Below are 22,665 nucleotides of genomic sequence, written 5' to 3' on the forward strand. Positions count from 1 at the left end.
TAATGAAACTCCATAATGTTCTCCATAGTGGCTGTACCAATTCACATTCCCACCAACAGCGCAAGAGGGTTCCCTTTACTGCACACCCTCTCCAGCATTTACTGTTTGTAGCTTTTTTTGATGATGGCCATTCTGACTGGTGTGAGGTGATACCTCATTGTAATTTTGATTTGCATTTCTCTAATGATTAGTGATGTTGAGCATCCTTTCATGTGTTTGTTGGCAATCTGTATATCTTCTTTGGAGAAATGTCTATTTAAGTCTTCTGCCCATTTTTGGATTGGGTTGTTTGCTTTTTTGATATTGAGCTGCTTGTAAATTTTGGAGATTAATCCTTTGTCAGTTGCTTCATTTGCAAATATTTTCTCCCATTCTGAGGGTTGTCTTTTCGTCTGGTTTATGGTTTCCTTTGCTGTGCAAAAGCTTTTAAGTTTCATTAGGTCACATTTGTTTATTTTTGTTTTTATTTCCATTTCTCTAAGAGGTGAGTCAAAAAGGATCTTGCTGTGATTTATGTCATAGAGTGTTCTACCTATGTTTTCCTCTAAGAGTTTTATACTGTCTGGCATTACATTTAGGTCTTGAACCCAACTGGAGTTTATTTTTGTGTATGGTGTTAGGGAGTGTTCTAATTTCATTCTTTTACAGGTAGCTGTCCAGTTTTCCCAGAACCACTTACTGAAGAGACTATCTTTTCTCCATTGTATATTTTACCGCCTTTATCAAAAATAAGGTGACCATATGTGCGTGGGTTTATCTCTGGGCTTTCTATTCTGTTCCATTGATCTATATTTCTTTTTCTGTGCCAGTACCATACAGTCTTGATTACTGTAGCTTTGTAGTATAGTCTGAAGTCCAGGAGCCTGATTCCTCAATCTCCGTTTTCCTTTCTCAAGATTGCTTTGGCTGTTCGGGGTCTTTTGTGTTTCCATACACATTTTGAAATGTTTTGTTCTAGTTCTGTGAAAAATGCCATTGGTAGTTTGATAGGGATTGCATTGAATCTGTAGATTGCTTTGGGTGGTATAATCATTTTCACAATGTTGATTCTTCCAATCCAAGAACATGGTATATCTCTCCATCTGTTGGTATCATCTTTAAATTCTTTCATCAGTGTCTTAGAGTTTTCTGCATACAGGTCCTTTGTCTCCCTTGGTAGGTTTATTCCTAGGTATTTTATTCTTTTTGTTGCAATGGTAAATGGGACTGTTTCCTTAATTTCTCTTTCAGATTTTTCATCATTAATGTATAGGAATTCAAGAGATTTCTGTGAATTAGTTTTGTATCTTGCTACTTTACCAAATTCATTCATTAGCTCTAGTAGTTTTCTGGTAGCATCTTTAGGATTCTCTTTGTATAGTATCATGTCATCTGCAAACAGTGACAGCTTTACTTCTTCTTTTCCAATTTGGATTCCTTTTATTTCTTTTTCTTCTCTGATTGCTGTGGCTAAAACTTCAAAAACTATGTTGAATAATAGTGGTGAAAATGGACGACCTTTTCTTGTTCGTGATCTTAGTGGAAATGGTTTCAGTTTTTCACCACTGAGAACGATGTTGGCTGTGGGTTTGTCATATATGGCCTTTATTATGTTGAGGTAAGTTCCCTCTGTGCCTACGTTCTGGAGGGTTTTTATCATAAATGGGTGTTGAATTGTGTCAAAAGTTTTTTCTGCATCTATTGAGATGGTCATACGTTTTTTTCTCCTTTAATTTGTTAATATAGTTTATCACATTGATTGATTTGCATAAAGTGATGAATGCTTGCATTCCTGGGACAAACCCCACTTGATCATGGTGTATGATCCTTTTAATGTGCTGTTGGATTCTGTTTGCTAGTATTTTGTTGAGGATTTTTGCATCTATGTTCATCAGTGATATTGGCCTGTAGTTTTCTTTCTTTGTGACATCTTTGTTTGGTTTTGGTATCAGGGTGATGGTGGCCTCGTAGAATCAGTTTGGGAGTTTTCCTTCCTCTGCTATATTTTGGAAGACTTTGAGAAGGATAGGTGTTAGCTCTTCTCTAAATGTTTGATAGAATTCGCCTGTGAAGCCATCTGGTCCTGGGCTTTTGTTTGTTGGAAGATTTTTAATCACAGTCTTAATTTCAGTGCTTGTGATTGGTCTGTTTATATTTTCTATTTATTCTGGTTCAGTCTTGGAAGGTTGTGCTTTTCTAAGGATTTGTCCATTTTTTCCAAGTTTTCCATTTTATTGGCATGTAGTTGCTTGTAGTAATCTCTCATGATCCTTTGTATTTCTGCAGTGTCACTTGTTACTTCTCCTTTTTCATTTCTAATTCTATTGATTTGAGTCTTCTCCCTTTTTTTCTTAGTGAGTCTGGTTAATGGTTTTTCAATTTTGTTTATGTTTTCAAAGAACCAGCTTATAGCTTTATTGATGTTTGCTATTGTGTTATTCATTTATTTTTCATTTCTTTTTGATCTGATCTCTTTCCTTCTGCTACCTTTGGAGTTTTTTGTTCTTCCTTCTCTAATTGCTTTAGGTGTAAGCTTAGGTATTTTATTTCAGATGTTTCTTGTTTCTTGAGGTAGGATTGTATTGCTATAAACTTCCCTCTTAAAACTGCTTTTGCTGCATCCCATAGGTTTTGGGTTGTCGAGTTTTCATTGTCATTTTTTTTCTCGGTATTTTTTAATTTGCTCTTTGATTTCCTTTGTGATCTCTTCGTTATTTTGTAGCGCATTGTTTAGCCTCCATGTGTTTGTACTTTTTACAGATTTTTTCCTCTAATTGATATCTAGTCTCATAGCGCTGTGGTCAGAAAAGATACTTGATATATTTCAATATTCTTAAATTTAGTAAGGCCTGATTTGTGACCCAAGATATGTTCTATCCTGGAGAATGTTCCATGAGCACTTGAGAAGAAAGTGTATTCTGTTATTTTTGGATGGAATATCCTATAAATATCAATTAAGTGCATTTTGTTCAATGTATCATTTAAAGCTTGTGCTGCCTTATTTATTTTCATTTTGGATGTTCTATCCATTGGTGAGAGTGGGGTGTTAAAGTCTTCTACTATAATTGTGTTACTGTCGACTTCCTCTTTTATGGTTGTTAGCATTTGCCTTATATATTGCAGTGTTCCTATGTTGGGTGCATAAATATTTACAATTGTTATATCTTCTTCTTGGATTGATCTCTTGATCATTATGTAGTATCCTTCTTTGTCTCTTGTAATAGTCTTTATTTTAAAATCTATTTTGTCTGATATGAGAATTGCTACTCCAACTTTCTGTTGATTTCCATTTGTATGGAATATCTTTTTCCATCCCCTCACTTTCAGTCTGTATGTGTCCCTAGGTCTGAAGTAGACAGCATATATACGGGTCTTCTTTTTGTATCCATTTAGCCAGTCTGTGTCTTTTGGTTGGGCATTTAATTCATTTACATTTAAGGTAGTTATCGATATATATGTTCCTATTACCATTTTCTTAATTGTTTTTGGTTTGTTATTGTAGCTCTTTTCCTTCTCTTGTGTTTCATTCCTAGAGAAGTTACTTTAGCATTTTTTGTAAAGCTGGTTTGGTGGTGCTGAATTCTCTTAGCTTTTTCTTGTCTGTAAAGGTTTTAATTTCTCCATCAAATCTGAATGAGATCCTTGCTGGGTAGAGTAATCCTGGTTGTAGTATTTTCCCTTTCATCACTTTAAATATGTCCTGCCACTCCCTTCTGGCTTGCAGAGTTTCTGCTGAAATATCAGCTGTTAGCCTTATTGGGATTCCTTTGTATGTTATTTGTTTTTTTTTTTTTCTTGCTGCTTTTAATATTTTCCTTTGTATTTAATTTTTGATAGTTTGATTACTATGTGTCTGGTGTGTTTCTCCTTGGATTCATCCTGTATGGGACTCTCTGTGATTCCTGGGCTTGTTGGACTATATCCTTTCCCATATTAGGGAAGTTTTCAAATAAAATGTCTTCAGATATTTTCTCAGTCCCTTTCTTTTGCTCTTCTTTTTCTGCGACCCCTATAATTCGAATGTTGGTGCGTTCAGTGTTGTCCCAGAGGTCTGTGAGACTGTCCTCAATTCTTTTCATTCTTTTTTCTTTATTCTGCTCTGCAGTAGTTATTTCCACTATTTTGTCATCCAGGTCACTTATCCGTTTTTCTGCCTCAGTTATTCTGCTATTGATTCCTTCCAGAGAATTTTTAATTTCATTTATTGTGTTGTTCATCATTGTTTGTTTGTTCTTTAGTTCTTCTAGGTCCTTGTTAAACATATTTTTTTTTCTCCATTGTATTTCCAGGTTTTTGGATCATCTTTACTATCACTACTCTGAATTCTTTTTCAGTTAGACTGTGTATTTCCTCTTTATTTATTTGGTCTGCTGGGTTTTTACCTTGCTCCTTCATCTGCAGTGTGTTTCTCTGTCTTCTCATTTCACTTCACTTACTGTATTTGGTATTTCCTTTTTGCAGGCTGCAGGTTCGTAGTTCCCATTGCTTTTGGTGTCTGCCACCAGCGGCTAAGGGTGTTTCAGTGGGTTGTGTAGGCTTCCTGGTGGAGTGGACTGGTACCTCTGTTCTGGTGGATGAGGCTGAATCTTGTCTTTCTGGTGGGCAGGACCGTGCCCGGTGGTGTGTTTTGGGATTTCTGTGACCTTATTATGATTTTAGGCAGGCTCTATGCTGTGGGTGGGGTTGTGTTCCTGTCTTTCTAGTTGTTTGGCATAGAGTGTCCAGCACTGTAGCTTGCTGGTCATTGAGTGGATCTGAGTCTTAGCATTGAGATGCAGATCTCTGGGACAGCTTTTGCTGTTTGATATTATGTGGAGCTGGGAGGTCTCTGGTGGATCAATGTCCTGACCTTGGCTCTCCCACCTCAGAGACACAGGTGTGACACCTGCCTGGAGCACGAAGACGCTGTTCAGCTGCATGGCTCAAAAGAAAAGGGAGATAAAAGAAAGAAAAAAAGAAAGAAAGAAAATAAAGTTATTAAAATAAAAATAAATAAAATTATTGAAAATTTTAAAAATTAAGAAGTAATAAAAAAAAGAAAGAAAGAAGAGAGCAACCAAACCAAAAAACAAATCCACCAATGATAACAAGTGCTAAAAACTATACTAAAAACAAAAAACAAAAATACAGACAGAACCCGAGGACAAATGGTAAAAGCAAAGCTGTACAGACAAAATCACACAAAGAAGCATACACATACACACTCACAAAAAGAGAAAAATGAAAAAAAAATATATATATATTAAAAGAAAAGGAAGAGAGCAACCAAATCAATAAACAAATTTACCAATAATCATAAAGTCTAAATATTAAACTAAGATAAACATAAAACCAGAAACAAATTAGATGAAGAAAGCAAACCCCATGTCTCCTGTTGCTCCCAAAGTCCACTGCCTCAATTTTGGGATGATTCGTTGTCTATTCAGGTATTCCAGAGATGCAGGCAGGGTACATCAAGTTGATTATGGTGATTTAATCCTCTGCACCTGAGGCTGCTGGCAGAGATTTCGCTTCTTTGTTCACACAGCTCCTGGGCTTCAGCTTTGGATTTGGCCCCGCCTCTGCATGTAGGTTGCCTGAGGGCGTCTGTTCTTTGCTCAGACAGGACGGGGTTAAAGGAGCAGCTGATTCGGAGGCTCTGGCTCACTCAGGCTGGGGGAGGGAGGGGTACGATGCAGAGCGAGCCTGCAGCGGCAGAGGCCAGCATGACGTAACACCAGCCTGAGGCGCGCCACGTGTTCTCCCGGGGAAGTTGTCTCTGGATCTTGGGACCCTGGCAGTGGCGGGCTGCACAGGGTCCTGGGAGTGGAGGTGTGGCTACTGACCTGTGCTTGCACACAGGCTTCTTGGTGTCTGCAGTAGCAGCCTGAGCGTCTCATGCCAGACTCTGTGGTCCGCGCTTTTAGCCGCGGCTCACGCCGCTCTCTGAAGCTCCTTTAAGAGGCGCCCTTAATCCCCTCGCCTCGCGCACCAGGAAACAAAGAGGCAAGAAAAAGTCTCTTGCCTCTTCAGCTGCTCCAGACCTTTTCCTGAACACACTTCCCGCTAGCTGTGGCGCACTAGTCCCCTTCAGGCTGTGTTCACGCTGCCAACCCCAGTCCTCTCCCTGTGCTCCAACCGAAGCCCGAGCCTCAACTCCCAGCCTTGCCCGTCCCGGCGGGTGAGCAGACAAGCCTCTTGGGCTGGTGAGTGCTGGTCGGCACTGATCTTCTGTGCAGGAATCTCTCCGCTTTGCCCTCCACACCCCTGTTGCTGTGCTCTCCTCCGTGGCTCTGAAGCTTCCCCCCCACCACCCCCAGTCTTCACCAGTGAAGGGGCTTCCTAGTGTGTGGAAACCTTTCCTCCTTCACAGCTCCCTCCCACTGGTGCAGGTCCCATCCTTAGTCTTTTGTCTCTGTTTTTTCTTTTGCTCTACCCAGGTACATGGGGAGTTTCTTGCCTTTTTGGAGGTCTGAGGTCTTCTGCCAGCGTTCAGTAGGTGTTCTGTAGGAGTTGTTCCACATGTAGATGTATTTCTCATGTAGTTGTGGGGAAGAAGGTGATCTCCACATTTTAGTTGTCTGCCATCCTGAAGGTCTCTCAGTGCTAGCTTTGATCTTCTTCCTTAGGGATGTAAGCGAAACTTCCTGCACATTCTCATAAGCTTCTTGTTTTAATTGCAGTGTATAATATTGTGTTTCATACAATAGGAAGACATATAAAATAAGATTAGTTTGGCAATCTCAGAAGTGTAGCTTGAAGCATTAAATAGGATAAATGGAAAATACACATAGACATAACATATTTAGCTTCTGATTCAAGGAACTCAATCCAGTGTATGTATTTTAAAATAATCACCTTGAAATACTGAAAATTCATTTATTTTAATCCTATAATCAATGCTTTTAGAAACAGACCCTGAAATGGAGTATCAAGGTGAAAAATAAATAGGTGGGTTGTAGCAAGCTATTTTTAACTGCTATTTCCTAGAGGGATAATATAAAACTGTCCTCAAAATTGCAACTATGCAAACTCCCTTTAAAGGTTGGAGCTTGCTTAGCAAGCTGATAACATAGGCTCATTAGGTAAATCCCCTTAAGTATGTCTCACTCCTGAAAAAAAAAAAGTTGTTTTGAATCATGATGGTTTTGTGTATGTGTCTATATACATGTGCATATATGTTGAGGATGGGTGGTTTGCATATTTTCCCAAGGGACTTTCTTCTGGGATTTTCTCAAGGAATTATTCTATATCTATGGCTCAATGCAGGTGAACATTTGGGCATTCATAGAAAAGAAATCAACTGTCAAATATATAGTTTTCAACCTTAACTGTATTCTCATTGCTGTTAGAAAGAAATCCTTTCACAGATTTCTAGTTGACTTCCTTTTCAATTTTCTACTCATTCTAAATCTTTACTACTCTTTCCAAGTCTACCTTCTTCAAATTACGAAAACTAATCTTGCTTTTCAGTTCTTTGAGGAATCACAACCAGGTAAGGATACCTTAACCTTCTTCCCTACAAGCTAATGATTTATCTGTCTCATTTTTCTGTCCTTTCTTCCTCAGGGCAAGTGCTCCTACTGTTGTTTAGGTTTTACTTCCAGCCCCGTGAGTTCTTGGGAAACTGCTGCACTTTCCTATCCTTTTGGAGCCTCCAGTCTCTCTTCCTTCAGTGGCACCTTTCCCTCAGCCTACAAGTCTACCCTATCTTATTAGAATTTATCATACTTGAACTTGGTCACTGGTGACCCCCTTCCTCAATCCATTCTTAAAATTTTTCATGATTTTAGTGCATCCTCTTTCCCCTTGACCTTATTCTCTTGTATCTCTGACTAAACTTTCTGTCTCCTCTGTCTCCTTGCCTGACCTACTCTTACTTTGCTGCCTTTCTCTCCCTGACTCTGTCTTTCCCTCTTCCCCCACCTCACTTTAATTTCATCTAAATCTATTCTTATGCTTTTCACTGTCTTCTTTTTTTTTTTTTTTTTTGCGGTATGCGGGCCTCTTACTGTTGTGGCCTCTCCCATTGCAGAGCACAGGCTCTGGACATGCAGGCTCAGTGGCCATGGCTCACGGGCCCAGCCGCTCTGTGGCATGTGGGATCTTCCTGGACCGGGGCACGAACCCGTGTCCCCTGCATCGGCAGGCGGACTCTCAACCACTGTGCCACAAGGAAAGCCCCTTTTCACTGTCTTCTTACAGCTCCAGTTCTTTTCTGTGTTTTCAGTTTTGATGTTTCTCCTGAATTTCAGACTTCAATGTGTTACTGTCTATTGCATATTTATTCTTGGAAGTCTCCCAAGCATCTCATAGTCAGTATATTTCAAAAAAACTGTTGCAAAGTCATACTTTTGAGGTCAGAGATCTGAGTGTAAGATCCTGACATTTAATGAGATGGTAGAAAGATATCTGACTTGTTTCCTTATCAAATAGTCTTGAAACTCCACCTCACCAACACATGTATTCGCACAACTACTCCCTTTCACCCACATTATTGCAATTACATCCCCGTTGACCTCCCTACTTCTACCTTCACTTCACTGCACTCTATTTTCCACACAGTACCTGGAGTGATCCTTTAAAAAAGAAAGTCAGTTAGATTGTGTCTCTCTACTCAGAACATTCCAATGGTTTCCCATCTTGATTTTTAGTAAAACTAGAATCTTCATCTGCTAACCTCTACACCATATTCCTTGATTCCCTGACCTCAGTTCTTCCACTTTCACATTTTTTCCAGCCACTCAGACTTCCTTAGTGTTCCTTAAATTTGCTGGGCTCCCTCTTGCCACAGGTTCTTTCTTTTTTAATTAATTTTTATTGGAGTATAGTTGATTTACAGTGTTGTGTTAGTTTCAGGCGTACAGCAAAGTGAATCAGTTATACATATACATATATCCACTATTTTTGTAGATTCTTTTCCCATATAGGCCATTATAGAGTACTGAGTAGAGTTCCCTGCACTATACAGTAGGTCCTTTTAGTTATCTATTTTATATATACTAGTGTATATATGTCAATCCCAGTCTCCCAATTTATCCCCCCCCACTTTCCCCCTTGGTAGCCATAAATTTGTTTTCTACATCTGTGACTCTGTTTTGTAAGTAAGTTCACTTGTACCATTTTTTTAGATTCCACATATGTGATATCATATGGTATTTGTTTTTCTCTGTCTGACTGACTTCACTCAGTGTGATAATCTCTAGGTCCCTCCATGTTATTGCAAATGGCATTATTTCATTCCTTTTTGTTGCTGAGTAATATTCCATTTTATAAATGATGGAGAGGATGTGGAGAAAAGGGAACCCTCCTACATTGGTGGGAATGTAAATTGGTGCAGCCACTATGGAGAACAGTATGAAGTTTCCTTAAAAAACTAAAAATAGAGCTACCATATGATCCAGCAATCCTACTCCTGGGCATATATCCAGAGAAAACCATAATTTGAAAAGATACATGCACCCCAATGTTCATTGCAGCACCAGTTACAATAGCCTGGACATGGAAGCAACCTAAATGGATTGACAGATAAATGGTAAAGAAGACGTGGTACATATATAAAATGGAATATTGCCAGAGGTTCTTAGCACATGACCTTTTATTCAAATGGATGTCACTCTCACCTTCTATAAGCCTTTATTAAACGTCACATTCTCTGTGACACGTTCTCTGACCACCTTATTTAAAATTGTATGTCCACCCCCTGACCCTGCTCTCCAACCCTTAATCCCCATCTCTCCATAGTGTTTATCTTCTAATATACTTTGCAGTTAACTCGTGTTTATTTTGTTTCTGTTTCTATCCTCCACTGTAACGTAAGTAAGCTCTATGATGGCAGGGGATTCTGCTTTGTTTTCCTCACTATTGTATCCTCAGTCCCTAGAACATACTAGAAGCTCAGTGATATTTGTTGAATAAATAAATGAATGAACAAATTAAGATATCAGGGGTGGCACTGCTTTTTGAACTGCAGAGCACGATAAAAATACTAATTATTCCTACTATTATTATTCCACTGCCCCCATGACAAGGGTCACATACACATTTACACTCACATGTACAATATCTTCTCTTTTTTTTTTCCCCATCTGTATGTCCTATCTTGGTTTTGAGACCCCATCTAATCAATTTTTGAGGCTATTTACTTGGAGGCATATTTGAGTCTTTCAACTATTTAGTCACTGATTCCTAACTCTTATATTAGATCATTTGGAGCACAGTCTCCATTTTAGTCCCCACTACTTTACCCCAATCATCTTAAACTTTTCTCTAGACAATTGCAGTAGTCTCCTCACAGGTGACTTTGCAGTATATTTTAACATAAATACCATTTCTTAAGTAATTGTCCATGGCTTCAAATTATCTACAAAATGCTTCCTGTGGTACTCAAGGTTCTTTATTACTAACCCTGACCTATTTTTTTTTTTTTTTTCTTTTGGCTGCATTGGGTCTTTGTTGCTGCACTCAGGCTTTCGCTAGCTGCAGAGAGCAGGGGCTACTCTTTGTTCCCATGCGTGGGCTTCTCATTGCAGCGGCTTCTCTTGTTGTGGAGCATGGGGTCTAGGTGTGCGGTCTTCAGGAGTTGTGGCTTGCAGACTCTAGAGTGCAGGTTCAGTAGTTGTGGCGCACGGGCTTAGTTGCTCCACAGCATGTGGGATCTTCCTGGACCAGGAAGAAACCGTGTCCTCTGCACTGGGAGGCGGATTCTTAACCACTGCGCCACTAGGGAAGTCCCTGACCTATGTTTTTGAGACACTATTTTTCAGCACTATAAATTGTTCTGTTGGCCCTTTTTATTTCTTTATACTTCAGCAAATAACTTGTTGATTATTTACTGAGACAGACACTATACAGTGGCATTTAGCAAGGCACCATCTCTTTTCCCCTTTTCTTATAGCAATTGGTTATAGTTTGGGAGGAATGAAGGAAGAGAAAACCTAGCATCTCAAAATCATAGATCCAATGCAGACTAGCTATAGGTACAGTGAGCAGTCATTCTGATTTTTCTGGAATAGACTTGGTTTATACTCGCTGTCCCCGTGTAATTATTAATGTCTTCCTTCACCTTCAGAACTCTCCCTGTTTGGTGATAAATCATATAGTCTCTGTCTCTAAGCAAAAATAATTTGAATTTTCTCATGTGCTCTTTCCCTACATTAACTACAAAGGTTACATGACTGTCTAAAGCAGAATTTAAGTCCCTTTCCTCTAACACCAGGACATACTTATAAATATCACACATAATGTTTGGTGGAGAAAAGCCTAGATGGATCTTATCACCTGAATGTCATTTCAACTTTAGTATAAAACATTTGTCTCAAATGCATTTCAGTAATTACTGCCTTAACAATTTTTATTACTCTACCTCTTGTCTGAAATGTCCTGTATTTACTCTCCATTTATGCACAGCCTACACACGTTTAAAATCATGCTTATATCCCCAGACTTTTCTTTGTATTGGTATCCATCTGTCTCTACCTGTGATCTCTCCTTTTAGCAGTTATTTTCTAAATCACTTATTTGGCAACTTTTGGTATACGATGTACTTTTTTTTTCCTTTGGGATCTGTTGGTGTAAGTAGTCTGACTGCATCTTTCAAGACAAAGACTGAGACTTATACATCTTTGATTCTATAGCACTAACTCTAAGGCCAAATTCAAAGTATGCACAAACAACCTAATGTGAAAAAAAACAACAATGATTATGATAGCAGTGGTAATGAGTGTGGTATTGACGGTGTATAATAAGGTAAAATATATGAATTTTCAGAAAATATCATAGTGTGAGAGTAGGAAGAGTTAATTATAGATGAAAGATGTGTGTTTGTGTGTGTCTGGATGTGTTTGTGTGTTTGTAAAGTATATTTGTTTTAAGTTATTTTGGGGTCAGGGGAAGAGGTTGAGGGAGAGAAAGGAAAGACATACTGTATCTTATCAAATGATTAAGTGGAAGATGTGCCGCCATTTTGTAGATTGCTAGGGGAAAAAGTCCAATTAAGCTACGGTGTAATGCTTTTGTATCACTTAGAATATGCATTCGGTATATACTGAAAGACATATTTACTGATGGATTTCTTTGACGTTGGATCATTCCTGTATATACATAACAAAGAATGAGTGATATCAAATGTCTGACACTCCTAACACTTTAACACTCCGAGGTCATCAATTGTGAGAAACATTTCTATTTCAGACATGTTTTTAAATACTTTTAAAAAAGAAATATTTTGTTGAATGGACTTATAGGGCATAAGTAAGAATATTGCAAAAAACAACATCTGATGAGTTTACTAGGACCTGAGGAAAGGCAACAGATCCTAAATATTCTGAAACAATGGAAGGAAAATAATGGACTTTTTGAATACAATCAAATGTAGAAACCTGAGTTAGAACAAAGCTTTATGGGATTTTACTATCACCCTCACTGTCCAGTAGCAGAAACTGTCAATTGGAAAGTTGTAGTGAAAAATATATTATGATATTGGGTATCTAACAGATGTAAAGGCATGAAACTCTAGCGTAAGGTTGGATAGTTAAGAACTAAATACTAAGAGATGGAGTTTACGTACAAGGTTTAATTTTTATTGCTGATTTTTCATTGTCTTGGAGCAGAGGAGGAAACTAAAATTTTTCTGCTCAAGAGCTTCTGCTTTGGATCAACATCTTCTATAAAACCTGCTTGCTGTGATAGCTATATGCCTTATCTGATATGAGGAAGCCTCTAGTCCTAAACACAAATAGAATTCTTAACTATTTTCAGAATAGATTGTGTGAGACCACAACAATGTTAAGTCTATCAGAATTGAGTGCTTGAGCTGAGTGGATAAAAATAAGAAAAATAATCCGTTTAGCTTTGTTGCCAAACAGAAAGTGGGGACCACATTCATAGACCTTTTATGCATTGCCTTCTCACATTTCATCTTTGTACTGCTCTTGTGTTCATGTTCAGATCATTCATATTTTATTTTGAAACATTTTCATTTTCAGATCAGCAGTTGTGTGATCCTGGTGAATTTCTTTGCCACGATCATGTGACTTGTGTCTCCCAGAGCTGGCTGTGTGATGGGGACCCAGACTGCCCTGATGATTCAGACGAATCTTTAGAGACCTGTGAGTAGAAAGGTTCTCATGCCATTCGGATTTACCTTACATTTGAAGCTAAATGTCAGCTGTTTTCACAGATGACTGCTGTTTCCGTTTATTCTTTCTTTTCCCAAATAGCCTAAAAACTTAAAACCCTTTGTTTGTGTGTCCTTTAAAATGACTACGTGAATGAGAGCATAAAATGCAGTTTTGTCGTGTGAATTAACTTACGAAGGGAAGAAAATGCAAGGTTATTTCAATGTGATTGTGTTACTCCTAGAAAAAAATTTACTTGAAGAGAAAAAAAATCCTTGTAAACACAGCACTGAGAGGGAATAAGGTCCTCTCCAATAATGTATCTCACACATTTTGAGACAGAGGAGCATATAGAAGGAATAATGAACTAATCAAGCTTTAGCTCCCATATTATTTCTATTAATATCTAGGGCACTACACAAATTATTGAACATGTTTTCTCTTGCACCTGAAAGATAGAAACTACATTTATCCATCCATGCAGTGAGGATCTTTGACTTTATAATATCAGATTCAGAACTCTTAATACACATGAGTCCTAATTATAATTGTACCACTGTGTCTAACTTGGGAGTCCATGAAGGGTTTTGCCCATGTGAAAAATACCACTAAATCAAAATTGTAAATAATAACAGGATGACAGCTAAATCTGCTACACTTTCTTTTAAATACCCACTGTTGTAAGGAGTGTGAAGAGTCCCCTAAATTTTCATATTGATATTTTCTAGCACAGCTAATATCAGTTTTTACTCCCCACGCAAACAGGTATGTCAGCTTCTCAGAATCATCCTCAAAGCAACTACATAGTTCTGTGAAATCAACATGAAAAAAGAAAAATCCACCACTCTTATTGCTTGATATTGTAGAGATAATAATTATTGGTTCCATTTTCCACTTTTATCTACTTGTTTATAAGTCTTATAGATGGAACCAATATAAGTTTTGATGAAAATCTTGGTGATAGAAAGCAGAAGCAATGCTTATTCACTTTCTTCATGTTTGCTCGTGTTTTTAAAGTTTCTCGACATATGGGTACTTGAATATTTGCATTAGTTGCCTTTCTTCAATTTGAACAGATCGCTTTTTCGATAGTAAGAGGTTGTAGTTGTTTACTACATTTCTGATTTTCACCAATTTCATCAGTTTCATTCTGAAAACCTTTACGAGACCCCTATAGCATAGCTAAGGTTCTAGGCATGATAAGAGGAAAAAGTATATTAATAAGAAAATACTCTAGTGGATAAGTAAAATCTGATAAATCCATACAAAGGAATATTATTTAACAATAAAAGAAGACTGAAGTACTTATACATGCTACATGAATAAATCTTGAAAATATTATGTGAAGGAAAAGGAGCCAGTTACAAGAGACCACATATTTTATGATTCCATTCATATGAAATATCCCAATAGGCAAATCTATAGAGACAGAAAGTAGATAAGTGGTTGCCAGTGGCCAGTGGGGTGGAGGGGAATGAGGAATGTCTGCTAATGAGTATGGGGTCTCTTTGGAGGTGATGAAGTGTTCTAAAATTAGATTGCAGTGATGGTTGCACAACTCTGTTAATGTATTTAAATACATTGAACTGTGCATATTAAATGGGTGAATTGTATGGTAGGTGAATTATACCTTAACAAAGTTGTTTAAAAATGGAAAATAAGGAGAAGAATCTCAAAATTCTGCATATGGATGCAGATGGTATAGGAATGTGAAAAGACAACAATAATAAAATACCCCGCCCATGAAATATATAAGTAGTTGGACTACATTTCACCTGTATAAGTAGTGGGACTTAACACTGTTTAAGCCTTCCCCTATTTAGGTGCCATAGAAGAGTTTTCTTCACGTTAGATGCAAGAGATGATCGCCATGGCATAATCGGACTAAAAAGTTAAATTTTTGAGTTTTGGAGTCTTGCATTTTTGCCCTGATCCTACTATCAAATTCCTGTTGGGAAACATGACAGAGACATGAGAGAGATTTGCAGAATCCATACGTAGGAAGGCAGGTTGAAGGAGGAATGCCCTGGAACTTGTACCTGGCACAGTGCAAAAGTGATTGAGAAGAAAAGGCTGTGTGGTCTGTCTAGGCAGGAGTTCCCTTCATGCTTTTGAATAATAGAGAAAAATGATGCTCCCTTTGTACTCAGGAGGGGGATTAGTGGGAGAATCAGGCTGGAGAGGATCTGTGGTACAGAGGAGGCACAAGGACCTTGGTGGTCAAAACTCAAACCCAAAGAGGAAAGAGACCCCAAAGTGAATACCAAAGTGGGTGGATAACAGTATTCCACTCCCCCTCCCGTGCCGGCTCTGTGCTTCTAGGAACGTGGCCGATACCAAGCAGGGCCACGCCAGTCAGCTAGGCTTGTGTTTGCTGGCCAGCATCTGCCCTGATTGATTGAGCTTCTGTTCTTAATGGTCAGTGTCTCAACCACAATGTTTGAAAATGTTTTGAGTATCCATCTTGCCCAGAAGGTAGACACCACCTTGTGTTTCGGGGGAAAAAGGTAGGTCCTTCAATTCACAGAGATTAGGGGCTTTGGCGGACTGAAGCTTCAAATTAGGAATTGCATGTGGGTTAATTGAAATTGAGATAGATTTTCTTCTTATCTAGTTTTTAAAATGAAACTCATACCTCCTCAAGGTATTTTTGGCAGTTTTCAAGTATATAGTTATTTTCCTTGATAAAATTTGGTGAATTCAGTTTTAAAATGTTTTCCCATTTTGGTCATTCTTATTCTACTCTCGGGCATCGAAATTGCTGAATATCCTCAAGAGCAACACTAAAAAAAAATTCTTATATCAATGTAGCAACATAACAAAGAAAGAAAAATACTCATTTTTTTTTTTAACCTGGGTGTTTAATCTGAGTAACATATTTGGATCCACATTTAATTAGCCTATTTCAGATAAGTGGTTTCAGTACTAACTCAAATCTGGACAAGCATAGAGAAAAAGCTTTATGGAAAAATCAGACTTTTTCAAATTTAAATTTCTCAATCCAGATGTTCACAGTTACCATTTTCCCTAAGCATAGTGCTTTGTAACGTGTTGTTTTATAACATTCGTATGCAGTCATCACTGATCTACATAAAATAATTGCGTAATTTTATAATCATATGAATGTATATATACATTCAATGTGAAAGATAAATACTAGAAATCAAAAACCTTGAAGCTTGATTCTTAAGAAGGATAATTTTGTGCTCAGTGTATGAACAAAAGTATGTTATCATATTTGATCTGAAGACAAAGTATGTTGTATCTACAAAATAGTAGATGAAAACCGCTGATGCAATGCACTTATTTTTCCTAAATCCACTTAGCCTCTAAAATGATAAGAGGACCAATATAGCATAGAATTTATTATGACATTGTGAAAGCTCTGCCTTGACAAAATTCTAACGGGAAAAAAGTAGATATTGTCGAGGAGGAGGAAAAGCTTTACTTGTGAGAGGCTGATGACAAAGATGCGTTAGAAGATAAACATGCCTACAGAAAAACAAAGGAAGTGAAAATCAAAGGACATTGAGGTATTTGGGGATCTGAGAGGTTAACAGGCACATATTTTCTTCCTCTTCTGTGTTTGTTTAGGCCCAGGTTGTAGGGGTATTTTCTACTATTTATGGGGCAGAAGTGAGATTTCACTAACAGCAATCCAAGGCCAAAGAAACCTGTCTTGAATGGGGTTGATTTACCACTAAGCTGACTGCATGTTGGGATGAGTTTTCTAAAATATGAGATTAGAGAAATTTAATAATTTCTATCCTTACCGTTGAATATGAGAAATGGTTCTTTAGCCTTATGTTACAAATGAAAGTCTTTATTTTGCTACATTATTTGAAGTAATTTGTTAAGTGTCTAAATGGCTAACCATCTTTTAGGTCCTATGAGGCAATGAGAAGAGGAAATCAGGAAAAATCACCCTCTTTCTACTCAGTGCTTTCAATCCAGTTGTAAGTCTAGCATTTTGTATGACGAGAATTAAAGTGAATAGTAGAAATGTTATTTGTGGAATGAAAACTTGGTACCCCCTGTGACAGGGAAGTCTTCCTGAAAGGTGCTTTTATTCCAAGGTATTCGATACATAATTCCTTCTAGGATTTTCTGTTGAATGCTTAATGATACTTCCTTTCCAACAATCAGTTGCAGCAGATGTGTGATGTTTTTTGGCAATCTGATGTTTAAAATTAGATTCCTCCTTTTAAGTCAGGAAGGTATTTGTTCTGCTCCTTCTCCTTCTTCCTTATTGCCCTCCACTACCCCGCTTCAGAAAATCACGTAGAGAGTCCTTCTGCTATAGATCATGTTGTGGATATGATGACTCTTTGACTAACCGGGGAGTATAAAAATGACATTATAGGAGGGTAAGGTTTGCAACCTGGATACAGTAAGTCCCCTACATGGAAACCTTCAAGTTGTGAACTTTCAAAGATGAGGATGTGCATTCACATGGCCAATCATGGTAAATTAGTTCACGTGTTTGGCATACATTGTCACGTGAGTGCATCCTCTACAAGTGGTTGTGCTTTTGTATACTGTACAGTACTGTATAGAGCACAGTAGTACAGTATCTTTGTTTCAAGTCCAGGATGTCCAGAAGCAAGCGTAAAAGCAGTGGTAATGTAGCTGGTACTGCTAAGAAACACCAAGAGAGACAGGAGGAAGAGGAAATAACTGAAGAACCAAAGAGATTCACGACACAGGAAATGGCAAGGAGATTTTTTATTCGATAAGGCACTGTTAGTTTTTGAGGCAAAGGACCAGAACGTAGAACAATACACGAAGGTTACAACGGCTGTTCAGGATGTAATCCGGTGCAACCATGTCATCTATGATGAGAAAAAAAGAGCTACTACCCAGACATCCCTGGATTGTTTTTTCAAAAGGGTAGATAGAATTGAATCCAGCAAGGAGCCAGAACCTGTGCCATCCACGTCAGGCGTGAGTGACACTGCAGCTTGCCCTCCATCTCCTACTGCTGATGACCCTTCATCTCTACCCTCTCCCACCTCCTCTCCCTCCTCCAGTCAGTAACTCTTCTTGCCTGTTCACTCAATGCCAGCCCCTGTGTGCCAGCTGTTGTACTGTATGGTACTGTGCTTTTCAAGGTATTGTAAGATTAAAAATGTTTTCTTTATTTTTGGCATATTATTTGTGTGAAAAGTATTATAAACCTATTACAGTACAGTACTATATAGCCAATTGTGTTAGTTGGGTACCTAGGCTAACTTCATTGGACTTACAAACAAATTGGACTTACCAATGCGCTCTCGGAACGGAACATGGCCGTATGCAGGGGACTTACTGTAGTTGTTATAATAATTTTCATATTGACTCTACTCTGTCCTGTCCTTCTGCAAGGATCAGCAAACTTTTTCTGTATAAGACCATACAGTACATATTTTAGGATTCCTGAGCTTATGTCATCTCTGTTGCATATTCTTCTTTGTTTTTATTTGTTTGTAAAACAGTTAAAATGGAACAACAAGCCAAACATCCTTAGTTTTACACTCTGTACAAAAAGAGTCCACAGACTGGGTTTGTCTTGCAGGCTGTAGTTTGCCAAACCCTACTGCAGTGTCCTAGCTAAGCCGTGTCCGCTGTACTGCTGCAGAGGTGGGGCCGTGTCCGGGTACTGCAGCCACAGGAAGCAGCATAACTGGGCAAAGTGGAAGAACGGGGCATAGAGCTGTGTGTGTACCCACTCCCACGCGGTGCCAGACTTGGGCAAGATGGCATTCTCTGCAAAAGCTGGCTTCTTTCTTCTATTTTTGCACATCTCCTTACGTGTTAAGATTGCATTTGAGCATAAGGGACAGACACAGGAGCTCAAACAAATAAGGGTTTACTTTTCTCATATAAAAAGGTGCAAAAGTGGACAATCCAGGATTAATATGGAAGCTCCAGAATGACACCAGGCTTCCTCTACCTCTTAGCATGGAGCTGTCAGTCTTTTAGCCACAGTAGGGCTTTTCCACCTTCCCCAGTAGATAATTCCATTTCGGCCAGAGAGAAGGGAAAGAAAAAAAAAAAAGAAACAGCCAGTGCCAGCTGAGTCTATCTGTTTGTCAGGAGAATAGTAACTTTTACGGAAAGCAAACTCAGTAGGTTTCTTGCTTAGATGTCCTTCGCCAGAACTGATCACCTAAAGCATGGGGCAATGAGTATTTCCACAGGGCTTTCCAGAATAAGATCTGTGGTTCTGCTAGTAAAGAAAAAGACTAGATATTGGGCGAGAAGAGGCCCCAGGTAGCATGTGCCACAGTGTCTCTTCACTCCTTTTCCCCTCTTCATCCACTGAGGAGAGGTGGCAGGCACAGTGCATGATCAGGGCTTCTGAATCCCAGATGCTTGACACCAAAGCCAGTTCCTCCAGATGAATATCTTTGCTCTTGTACAACAGACTAAGTCATTCTGGGTCTCCATTACCTTATCTGTAAAATGGGCATGATAGTACCTACCTCACAGTAAAGTGCTTAGAATAGTGCCTGTTCCAGAGTAAGAGCCCCTCTCCACCCAGCACCCCCTCCCTGTATTCCATATGCCAGAGCTCCGACCAAGCACCTTACCCTGAGGGTCTTTTGAGAGAGCACGCTAATTGCCCCCTCTCCCATTCTTACTGAAGATTGGCTTTATTCTCTAAGGTTGTGGCTAGCAATAGGGTTAATTTACCACATACGCTAATTCAAGAGAAGTTATTAACAGTTTTTAATAATTAAGTATATTACACTCAAGCATTAAGATAAATAAGGTGTAGACATTATTTGGGGACAGGTGGCTTTTCCTAAGAACTCTTCCAAAGACATCATGTTGATGAATTAGCTAAAGTTAAAATATATGGCTAAAAAACACATTAATGAATAATATTATTGAATCAACATTGCAGTCCTGAAATGTAGCTGTTATCTCATTTTAAGAAATGAGGAAACTGAGTTTACAGTCCTTCTATGCCCTCTAAGTTGGCTGTTATCGGTGAAAGCAGAGTTTGTATTTCTTTCAACTTGCCCTTCTTTTTATAAATACTCAGGAAAGGAAGACTCTAACTCCTAAAAGGAAGCCTTAGGCCACCTAATTTAAAAATATGGTATCATTTGAAAAACATAGATGCTATCCCAACAGTTATATCATACTGACTTTGGAGGTAATCAGTTCTAATTGAATAATTCAGTAAACACACCATGTCTCCTGGGTAATAGGAATAGAAGCATTTGTGAAAAATGAAAATGGCTGTAAGTTATTAGGGTTAGATATGGCTCTGCATGAATTGACCATTGCTTTGACTGCATTTCCATTGTTGTAGGATTCTAAGCTTTATTTAGATAGGAGGATATTAATGAACTCCTTATATTCGTACACTGACCTTTCCCCTAGGATACGAGGTAGAAATCCTTTTCCGGTTTCCTTCTAAACTTTCTTTCTTTAACAGAGGTCAGAGAAATAAAACAAAAATTCAGGTGGGAGGTTATTAGCAAACAGATACTGCCCTTTAAAAATAAATAGCAGAATAGGGCACTGAAAGTAGACTATAGGAACAATAAAATGAACGGAAATATGGTCCTTGTTTCTAAGTAATAGTGATTTAGAGGTCACTTTGCAATGAGCTAATATATGAGAGCCACAGAGCTAAGCTTTTCGTTAGGAAGAGAAGCGGAAACGATCTTACAGATTAAAGGGAGAGCATATGAGACCCATGAGGGCAGTTTATGTCTCTTTCAATTCTTTTTGTTTTGCTCTTCATTTTATTCTGAGGCTTCCCTCTTTTGCAATGAAGAGGCAAGAAACATTGACCCTTCTTTCATAATAAAGAGACTTCCACTTATGAGTTGATATGAAGGGGAGACAGGAAGGTGAGGAACAGTATAATTGGGAATTGAAAGGGCCTGTCTAAGGTTGGTTCATTTCCCCAGCACAGTGGGGACGGGATGGAGGGTGACATTTCCCTTCATCCTGCCCTGCAATGTGCTAACGGGTCTCTGAAAGTTTGCCTCCGCAATTTTAAGCAAATTTGATTGGAGGCATAGGTGATAAACCTGAGTGCACCACAATTCACAGAAGTGGAGCAAGACCAGCTTTGCAGAAGGCCTTGCTGTTCTTCAAGAAGCCACTGCTGTTTGGTTTTCTGATCCAAGTTCACAGGTCATAGGATAAAAAGGAACTCATGTCCCTCAGCCTGGACTGGAAATTATAGGCAATGAAAACTTTGAAATGATATAAAATAAAGGGGATTAAATAAAATTATTGAATTCTAGAGACATCTCTGATACAATCTCCTTGCTTAAGGGATGAGGTATAGTAAACAAATGGTCTTGCAGGGCTCTATTGGGACAAAGCTGAAGGCTGAGCAAGGAGCCTTCTCAGAAATGATTCAATCCATCACTTATCCACAACTAATCTAGCATGTGGGGTTGGGGGTGAAGGCTTCTTACCTTTCATGGGTGAGCAAATTTCTTCCCAGAGGAGGTTTTATTCTTTATAGTCAGTGTATAAAATTTACATTTGACTTTCGCTCGGAAGTGCTTCTGCAATGACATATTTTGCTAAATGAAGCACTGAAGGATGTTTTGTTCTACGAACTTATTTTAATGGCAATGTCTTTTTTCTCTCTCCCTTCCCCCATATCTTATATTATTTCTTCCCTGAAAGCAGAATATAAAAAAAACCCTACTATAATATGCCTATGGAATTCTCAGTAGGACAAAAAGTATCATCCTTCTACTAATTGCTGTATTGGCCCGTTTCAGTTTTAGGCACAATAATTGACTTTGGGTTGAATATTTTCAATTAAAATCTCTGTAACATTAGCCTTTTTTGATTTTGGGGATGGGAGAAATTGCTTGCAAAGAGTAAAGTTCATGAGAAGATGGGTAAAAATAGGGCTTAGGTGGAAGGATACCAATTCAGTAAAGGTGGCTTATAGCAGTCTACTCATCTTGCAGGGTTTTTTTGTTTGTTTGTTTTACTTTTCTGAAAAATGATGCCTTGGGAGGGAAAAGTTTGACCTTATTCCTTGGCCAACCAAGGATCCGATACGAAAGGGGAGAATCTTTCAGCTTGCACAAATCTTTCTGGGTATTAAAAAGCAAGAAAGAAAACAAACTAGTAAATACTTCTCAACAACTCTGATGGAGTTGCCAGGAGAAAAGTAATTATTAATAAACTTCTTGTCTTAGACTTCAGCATACAGTCATAAGACTAATAATTTCAATCTTTCAGAAACAGTAATTATAGAAAGGACTTATACTTGTATAGCACTTTGATAATTTAAGGACATGTAGATTAGAATCAATAAATATCCTTTGACATAGTACCTATTTTTTGAGAAAAATAGGCCAGGTATTATGGCCATAAAAAAAATAAGAAATCTAAAGCACAAACAGGTTGCTTGGTCAAGAGTCTCATAGCTAATGGGTAACAAGGCTAAAACTGGAATTCAGAAATTGCATTTCCTAACTTTCTATTATAGCATCAGTTATGGGCTGAATTGCACCCCTCAATATTCACATGTTGAAACCCTAAAATTATACCATTGCAGAATGTAATTGAACTTGTTGCTAGAGGCTTAAAAGAGGTAAATTAAGTAAAAATG

The 22,665-nt window shown here is 38.3% G+C and overlaps 1 protein-coding gene across 1 annotated transcript in view; it reads left to right on the forward strand.

Annotated features, from left to right (window-relative positions):
* Positions 1 to 1,466: 1,466 nt before the first annotated feature.
* LRP1B (LDL receptor related protein 1B) overlaps positions 1,467 to 22,665 on the forward strand; it is a 1,457,034-nt gene continuing 1,435,835 nt past the window's right edge. The window contains exons 1-2 of the mRNA XM_069540814.1: positions 1,467 to 1,566; positions 12,945 to 13,067. Of these exons, the coding sequence (XP_069396915.1) occupies positions 1,467 to 1,566; positions 12,945 to 13,067 (223 nt within the window). The remainder of the gene's footprint in view (positions 1,567 to 12,944; positions 13,068 to 22,665) is intronic.

This window comes from Delphinus delphis, chromosome 7 (genome assembly GCF_949987515.2).
Source record: "Delphinus delphis chromosome 7, mDelDel1.2, whole genome shotgun sequence".
Taxonomy (NCBI): domain Eukaryota; kingdom Metazoa; phylum Chordata; class Mammalia; order Artiodactyla; family Delphinidae; genus Delphinus; species Delphinus delphis.